The 9,185-nt window shown below is 47.2% G+C and overlaps 2 protein-coding genes across 2 annotated transcripts; both read left to right on the forward strand.

The window, feature by feature from the left end:
- Positions 1–269: 269 nt before the first annotated feature.
- GLRG_08163 (uncharacterized protein) lies at positions 270–617 on the forward strand (the record flags this gene model as incomplete). Its single annotated transcript, XM_008098848.1, has 1 exon — positions 270–617. One exon carries the CDS (start codon positions 270–272, stop codon positions 615–617), a length of 348 nt encoding a protein of 115 aa, XP_008097039.1.
- A 3,270-nt stretch (positions 618–3,887) lies between these two features.
- On the forward strand, positions 3,888–8,251 carry GLRG_08164 (GMC oxidoreductase; the record flags this gene model as incomplete). Its single annotated transcript, XM_008098849.1, has 4 exons — positions 3,888–4,027; positions 4,298–4,436; positions 4,548–4,824; positions 7,008–8,251. The coding sequence occupies 4 exons, from the start codon at positions 3,888–3,890 to the stop codon at positions 8,249–8,251; spliced, it is 1,800 nt and encodes a 599-aa protein (XP_008097040.1).
- Positions 8,252–9,185: the final 934 nt, after the last annotated feature.

Consider the following 9,185-nt stretch of genomic DNA (forward strand, 5'->3'; position numbering starts at 1 on the left):
ATGTGGCTGTTGATCATGTTACTATTTCCTTGAGACAGCTGAGTTAAAATCGCGCATAGAATACATACAAAGTCCAATGATAGAAAAGCAACTAAACATTCTCCCTTAGTAGTATATCATGGCTGTATTCCCACTCGGTGGTACAACCCAGTCTTATCCACCAGACAACACTCACTCAAGTCTATCTCTAATATCTCACACGCTTTGACCCTCGCGCCAAATCACACTCGCTTTTCAAACCCTCAAATCATAGTACAATAATCTCCAAAATGAAGACCTCCATCATCAAAGCCCTGATCGTCGCCCTTGTTGCTGGCGTCGAGGTTGCCGAGGCGTGCGCGCTGTACCACACTTGCCGCTGCACTATGGCCGACGGCTCCATCAACAACACCATCACAGAGCAAGCGTGCGCCAGAGAACTTGCGAACACCCGCGGCGCCTCGGGTGACAACACCCAGGCCTACCAAATTACCAAGGACACCAACAGTACAGAGTGGTGCAACTGGGGGTTCAACGGCAAGACTGCATTCTACGTCGACAACTGCAGCTTTCGCGAGTCCTGCACCGCATGGGGTGCAACCGGCTCAGATTCTTGGTGCGAGGACAAGCAGGACTAAGGTGGTGCTGATGGTTGTCGGAGCAGATTCTGCGATACTGGGGGCTTGATCGGCTCCGCCGATATCATTTGACACTTCGAATAAGGACCAATGTCACGGACCAAGCACCAGCCACAAGTACCAAAAAACTCAAATTGTGCCGCACTAGGCTAAAAACAGGAGGGTACATCATGGTTTCAGTTCTACATTACAGAACTCTAAAGATATCGGCCTAGGCCACGTACCGCCAGGAAATACGACTTTCTTATTAGCAGATGTGCTAAAAACCCAAGTTTCCCCATACAAATTGTTACCGGCCTCCAGACTTCGGTTGAACTTTAGAAAAGGACCAATATAGCAGGTTGCCTACTATTGCCCACTATTGCTAGCGCCTGGCTGCTAGCGCCCACCTAGGTAATAGTAGGCAGGTGCTGGCAATAGTGGGTGGGCGCTGCCAGTCGTGGTGCCAGTAGGCTGCAGCTGGCCGCAGCTGTCGCAGGGGTCCTGGCAGTACATTCATTAAATTAACCTTTGGCCTTGCATCAAACTCTCCTTAACCCCAACCCTATGTTTTTTCTTTTGGGGTACAGGCGTTACCGGCCTGATATCGGTTTTGCCGATCAGGCCCTGGATTAGGTCATGGGGTTGGCGTTTGCATTGGTACTTCAAATACCCAAAAGCCAATCAATATAAACAAGATCGTTGTTAGTATTACAGGGGATCGCGATCGTGAAGCAGCAATAGTGTCAATTTGACTATTGGGTGCTTGGTGAAGATGTTGATAGAAGGGAGAGGAAGAGGTTGCTGCCGTGGATATTCGTGATGGTGTAAGTGAGCCGACGAGGTGGATCACGTGAGATTGATCACGTGACTCCGGATCGGCTCCACCATCGACCGGTTGAATATCCCGACAATCATTGTTCTTTCCAAACATATCATACTGTGCAGTCGTCTATAGACACGTATCCATGAGTAACATTCCAAAGCTTTGCTAGAAACAAGCACGGAGATCAGTGCGTGTAGTCACGAAGGAAAATCTCACCAAGGGTTTAGTAAGGGCTCCATTACCTAACGTCTAGAACAAGGACCCGAAAATAGGGTTTGCAGCAGGTGATTGAAGCTTTTAGCATATGGGTGATACGGTCTGGGGAGGTGAGTCACATGTGTCCACCGGGTATATAGACCGCTGCACTAGACCATCATCACTACCACCACGGCTGTCACCACCTAATGTATCCCTAGGTTTCCCACCCACGTAGATGCAACTTTCAGCTGAACTGGAAGAATCAGATGTGCTAGATTAATTTGGACTATCTGTTTTGTCGGCAGCCGGACTTTTTGCTCTATGGATATTCCATATATTAGTAAAAGTGCAGTTGGGTGACATAGGGGCCGTATTCCTCTTGCGTTGATAATGCCCAGCAGTTTATTCCTGTTCTCAATATGATGTCCGCCTGCTACTGTCGCTATTGAAACATGTTGCGACATCATGGTCAGTTGACTAAGCATCTCGGCCCTTATACAGTTGTTCGAGGTCTAGACAATCGTCGACCATGTTCGTCTCAGCAACTTGAAAGCCGCCCATCCCTTTCCAAAACCGATTCATTCACCCTTTGGCGATCTTGTGTGCCCTTTCGTTTCTGGCAGCATCTGGGAACGGCCAATACTCTCTTCCCAGTATATTCCGATGCATTAACCGAGAATGACATGTATTTATTCGCATACTCGCCATCATCATCATCCATCTCAATGATATTGATCTGTAACACTTCCGGATCGACATCATCAAGGGGAACTAGATGATCAAACGTCACACCGTAGTAATCAATTTCCCTATTCATAGACACGTTTTTTTAGTTTTAATCAACCTAGTCAGGAAGAGATCAGGTCTTACTCTAATGTCATGTTTTCCTTTCTAACCCATCCCATGTACTCGTCCCGTACAACCATGTCACCGCGGACATCAGGACGGACGTCCACCCCATAAATTTGCCAAAACGCCAGTTCTGCAAGCGCTAGACCAGCCGCCTGAGGAAACTTCGGTGCTTGGTAACTGGTTTCCCAAACCATAGATGGTAAAAGCTTTTGAATCGATTTTAGCGGACCTTCGATCTGGATTCTGAGGGGCTGCTCAATACGCGGTGGATGCAGATGGCCAGCAGGAGATTTTGATGCAGGGCGGGATGTGGAGTTCAAGAGCCATGACAGCACGTTGTGATTGATTGACCGTCTGAAATCGAGTAATATGGTAGACTGAGGAATTGCTCTGTTTTGAGGGCTAGGTAGGTGGACTTAATATACTCGAGAGCTTGGGCATGTGGCTATTTTCATTCGGGCTACCGCAGCGCGACCAACACACCAAGAGATTTGCCTTGCCTAGATGTATTCTTGATTTATAAAATGTGTGACTAGCCGCCAATCTTATGCATGCATGCCAACAAGCAGTTATTAATCATCATTAGGTAGCGCCTTCTTGTGCGCGCTTATGCACGCGGTGTTTGCTTTGGCTGGTAAGGCTGCTGGCATACCTCAGGATAATGCCATGTCCATGTGCTGAGTGCCATTGGTTGGCGTGGACTATAAATGCACTCGGCTCCGCTAGCCCGACAAACGCAGTTGTCGGTGTCACTCCTAAGCAACAGTAGTGTTCAAGGCGGGGCTAGATCAACAGATGTGATTAAGGATGTGAATCTCGGGTTGTTAAATCTTTACTTCATGTCGTCCAGTTTCCCGACCTCTCAGTGCAGTCCAGTAACCTTGGCCTGGCACTCCAGAAATTTTCGTAATAGGTTGACTCCTATACTACTAGTCGATATATGTTGTTGAAGATATCATAGTTCCCGGCTTCGGTTGTAATTCTGAAACTCGATGACAATGTAAAAAGGTATACCCACCCAGTTAGCAAGCTTTGCCGTAAGTTCTCTGAAGAAGAAATAAAGAGGGGGAAGAGAAGCGTAAGAACTTGATACAAGTATATTTGGACGACAAGAAAAGACAAAAGTATCTTGGAAAACTAACAAGACCCTTTGGTGACGAAGTGAAAGTACACCCAAGTCAGTACATGTAGCTGGAGGCTAGTGGCGAAAGGCTCTTCGATGTTGTAGTACAACTCCGAGTAGCAGCGGAGTGTACCAGCTCGAAACAAAGTAAGCAAACAAGATCGACAACGCATGACAACGCTGGATCAGCTTGGCACCATTCTGGCTTTTGTGGCGAAAACTGACAAAGCCACCACAATGACCATTGGCACAAACGCATATAACAATGTTCTGACACGGGACAGATGAATAAATGGACATTTACGTCTCGACAACTCAGTCTTCTCTGAGCCTCAAGCATGAGGAGACTGGTAAAGGATTCGAAAAGGCCGAACTTCAGCGGATCTCTCGGGCCAGAACACCATTTGCGGTTAGCTTCATGCATGCCCCTCAGTAAGTGACACTATCTTACATACGAGATAGGCAGGACTGAATGGTTGAGGATAAGTAGGGAGTAAGGCTTATGCCACAAAAATCGAAATAAAGTCACGGCAGCCCTCTGCGAACCGGGTTTGAATAACCCAACACAGCAATTTATCGATTGCCCTACTGTCAAACCACATAGAGCACGATGACTTCCGCGCAAGAACCCGACGAAATGTCTTTTGATTAAATCATTGTGGGCGGTGGCACCGCTGGCCTGGTCTTGGCTTCTCGGCTTAGTGAGGATGACGACGTAGTTGTACTGGTTGTGGAAGCTGGCGCGGACAAGAGCGCCGATCCCCTCGTCCTTACCTCCGGTCTCGTGGCCGGTCTGTACGGTAAGGAAGAGTATGACTGGAACTTCACTTCAGTCCCACAGGTGAGCACGATAATCACTGCGAGTCGTCCGACAGGAGTGACTGACAGGCCACAAGTCTGGCTTGAACAACAGAAGAATAAACCAAGCCAGGGTTAAGATGCTCGGCGGCAGCTCTGCTTTGAATTTCATGATGGTGGTCTACCCCTCAAAGGCCATCTTGGACACTTGGCCGCTCTCGGCAACGATGGCTGGAACTTTGATACCATCGCGCCGTACTTCCGCAAGTTTGGCACCGACCACCCGCCTCCCCAGTCTGCGAGGGACGCCGTCGGGCTGGCCTACCATGACGAGAAATTGAACGGAAAGGGACCGGTACATGTGTCTTACGGAGAGGGTTACAATACCACGAATGCGGCTTGGATGCGCACCTTTGATGAGCTCGGCCTCGGTATGACTGGCGATCCACGAAGCGGCAAGGCTTTCGGTGCTTTTCAAAACCCCTGCAGCATCGATCCGGAAACCAAGGGCCTGATCGGCACCGCCGATATTATTTGACACTTCAAATAAGGACCGATATCACGGACCAAGCACCAGCCACAAGTACTAAAAAACTTAAATTGTGCCGCACTAGACCAAAAACAGGAGGGTACATCATAATTTTAGTTCTGTTAAATGTAGCGAAGGTACACGTGAATTAACTAGCAAATATGCAGTTAACCTATAGCAAACAGTTAGAGAATAAGTAGTAAAATAGCCTTACTTTAATAGTAATTTTACTAATAATATAGCTAGAATTAGTGTTACACTTTAGGTGCTAGAAAATAAGATATAAAATTTAATAACCTCCTCTATCTAAAGTAGAGGACTATTTTCCTTAAAATACATAGGGAATTTCCTTAGCTAATACTCTACTAATTAGCGTAATAATTCTCTAATAATAGTAGGGTAATTATCTAGTAATTCCTAGATAATTATTAGCCCTTTAGTAGGGAATTATTAGCTAATTGTCTACCCTTTAGTTAGTAAATAGCTAGTATAATCTGCAGCTATTAGCCTAACTTAGGTAATATGACACAGCCTTCCTGGCAGCCGTTGCGGTTCTGACAGGATGAAGCTAGGCTGCGGTAGTGTCGTGAAGTGACGCAGTGTGAAGGCGAAGCGTAACAGCAGAGCAGTGAAGCAAGACGAACAATAACAAGGAGCTGAACAAATGACACAGGACAAGATAGGTAACAGATAGTAGGTGTATTCATGGTTGACCCTCCTTCTGTGAAGGGTCACCTACTGAAGGGATATATACCTGGGGCACACGTGACGTATCACGTGTGTGTCAGGTATCTAGTCCCTGCTATCTATCTGTCTCCTAACTACAGGCACTTGCCACCTTGTCCTGTGACATAATAGCAAATTAGCTAAGGAATAGACATTCTATTATATAATAATTAGCTTAGGATTTCCTAACTAAGAAATAAGGGGATTTCTCTATTTCTATAGAATTTTACTATAGTTAACGTACCTATATAGCAAGCAGATAATTATAGTAAGCAGACTACTACCTTATTACACCTTAAAGGCTACTTTTTACCTATTTTTTAAAAATTAAAATTAAGCCTAAAAAAGGTCTAGTTTTTTATAATATAATTTAATAAGAGTTATATTATAATAAATAATACTCTAGAAAATATTCTCTTACCCTAACCCTACTACTAACCCTAACTCCTTATTAAGAGCTTTAGATAAAAGCTTAAGTTTATACCTTTATAACTAGGTAGAGAGGAATTTCTAAAATATTATTTATCATAATATAACTCTTATTAAATTGTATTATAAAAAACTAGACCTTTTTTAGGCTTAATTTTAATTTTTAAAAAATAGGTAAAAAGTAGCCTTTAAGGTGTAATAAGGCAGTAGTCTGCTTACTATAATTATCTACTTACTATATAAGTAAGTTAGTTATATATATAATAATTAATTAATTATTATAATCTTTACTATTTAATAAGTTTTATATTATAGAACTCTAAAGATATTAAAATAGGCTATAGACTATAATCTTTTTATATTAATTCTACTAAATCTCTTAATTTCTTTATATAAATTAGTATTAGGCTCTAGATTTAGGTTAAGTGTTAGAAATAGACTAATAAGGCAGGTACTACTATTACCTACTAATACTAGTGCGCCTGCCTACTGTTACTAGCGCCTAGCTGCTAGCGCCTGCCTACTATTCCTAGCGTGCACCACTATTACTAGCGTGCACCACTATTACTAGCACCTGCCTACTGTTAAGTAGCAGGCGCTGGCAGCAGTAGTCAACAGTGGGCGGGTGCACTAGCAGCTAGGCGCTAGCAATAGTAGGTAAGCGCTGGGAGCCGGGCGCTAGCAACAGTGGGCAGGCGCTGGCAATAGTGGTGCACGCTAGCAATAGTGGTGCACGCTGGGAATAGTGGGCAGGCGCTGGCAGTAGTAGTGTTAGTGAGACACAGCTGGCCACAGCTGTCGCAGGGGTCCTGACGGTACATCCGTTAAATTAATCTTTGACCTTGCATTGAAATCTCGTTAACCCTAACCCTATATACTTTTATATCGGAGTACGGGCGATATCGCCCTGATATCGGTTTTGCCGATCAGGCCCCAAGACTCGGAGTTTCTCCGCAACCGCATACTACACCCCGGAGGTCGCCGACAGACCCAATCTCGTGGTCCTGACTGAAACGCTGGTAAAGAAGGTCAATTTTAGCAACAGGGACGGCGACGTCTCGGTGACGGGAGTGCAGATTGTCACTGGAGACGGACAGGAGAAGACGGTGTCAGCTAGAGTCGAAGTCGTACTTTCGGCCGGGACTTTCCACACAGCACAACTACTGGAGCTGTCTGGTATGGGGGGCAGGGAGCTGCTCGAGAGCCACGGCATCCCCGTCGTGATCGACAACCCCAACGTGGGGGAGAATGTTCAAGACCACCCGATTGTCTGCCAGAGCTTCGAGGTCAACGACGGAGTGCCATCTGGCGACGTCCTACGAGACGGCAACGTACTAAACACTATTGTCGGTCAGTATCAGGCCACGCGCGAGGGACCTATGGGTCAGAGCACGCTCAGCAGTGCCTACCTGCCAGTTGCCGGCCGCAACGGTCTCTTGTCAAAAGAGGAGAAGATATCCATTTTTGATGCCCACGAGGAACATTCAAGCAGCACGTCTGGAAAGCTCATCCGGTCTCTCATCGAATCGCCTGACGAACCGAGCAGCCAGTATCTCCTCTTCCCGTCGCAGATCACCATCAATGACCATCCAGCCAACATGGCCGAGTACATCATCCCCTCTAGGCCAGAGAACTATATCACCATCATGACGATACTCAACTATCCATTCTCCCGCGGCACAGTCCATATCACCAGCGCCGATGTTGCGGTATTGCCAGCGTGGGATCGAAAATACAACTCCAACCCCCTCGACCTGGAGCTTCTGGCTCGCAACGTGCAGTTCGTCGAGAAAATCGTCGGCACCGAGCCCTTCAGCTCGCTGTTGAGACCCGGCGGCAGACGCCTGCCAGACTTGAAAGGGGACGACTTGAAGGACGCCAAGGAGATTGTACGGCAGAGACAAATCTCCGTGTTCCACGTCTCAGGCAGCTGTGCGATGCTGCCGCGCGGGAAGGGCGGTGTCGTCGACGAGCGGCTTCGCGTGCACGGCGTCAAGAATCTTCGCGTCGTCGATGCGAGTATTTTCCCGGTCGAGCCCCTTGGAAACATCCAGAGCACTGTATATGCGGTCGCGGAGAGGGCGGCGGATATGATCAAGGATGATCGGAGGGCAGGGGGGAAGAGCCGAGCTGGACCCCATAAAGTGACTGGAGACGATGCATTGAACTCCTGAACGGGTCCATATTGAGGATGACTGTGACTACGTCATATTGTGCTATAATTAGATGATGAAGAAAAAATCTCGAGAAAAGAAGAAATGCCGAAAAGACTCGCAAGCCTTGTCCTTGTTCGTGATTCGATCTTCGGGAGTTCCCAAGCAGCGGCGTCGTTCAACCCAAGTCAACCAATGGCAAAGATGTTGGAGGGGATATAGCTAGACACATGGATATGAAGCTCGCCGGCCCGCTTGGATCTGGATGTGGCTGAAAAGAGGGTTGCCGTTGTCTTACACTAGTGTCCGATGTCTCAGGCCGCATCGGCGCTTCGATGGCGCGCGCCCGATCTGTTGAACACACGTAGAAATCAAGAGAACCACGAACGTCGCGTTGAACACACATCCCAACGCCGATGCTACCCCAACGACTGGGGTCGTGCCAAGGTTCGTCTGAAAAGCTTAACGCATTGCGGGTAGCGCGTGCGTACGTGGTCTGAAGAAGTTGACAGCTGACTCGGCATAAACAAAAATCATGTTTGTCATGTTTCACCAACAGCGAATGAATGGGGCATGTATGCAGCTCTTCGACTCAGGCTACCTACCTGTACGGCATCTTCACCTCGCAACGCTCGCTCGCTTCCTTTGTCGATCGACAAGATGGTCGGAATAAAGAGCATTGATGCACGGACGGGCACAGCCTCTGGCAACTTGGCAGAGGCCATGCGGCTGTTTATTGCAGCCCCGACATAGTGGAAACCTTGAATATCCGTACAATGATATCTTTAGATTCCGTCAGTTGCGCACGCAATATATCCGCACGGAGTGGTCTCCGGCAGAGCCAAAGGAAAAGACGCTTTGGCCTTCCCGACGAACAGCTGATTGGTACCGAGTCCGCACATGGAACACGGAGCAGAGGTCGATCAGCAACCAGGATGCAGCCGACCTGACCTAC

This window comes from Colletotrichum graminicola, assembly GCF_000149035.1.
Source record: "Colletotrichum graminicola M1.001 genomic scaffold supercont1.36, whole genome shotgun sequence".
Taxonomy (NCBI): domain Eukaryota; kingdom Fungi; phylum Ascomycota; class Sordariomycetes; order Glomerellales; family Glomerellaceae; genus Colletotrichum; species Colletotrichum graminicola.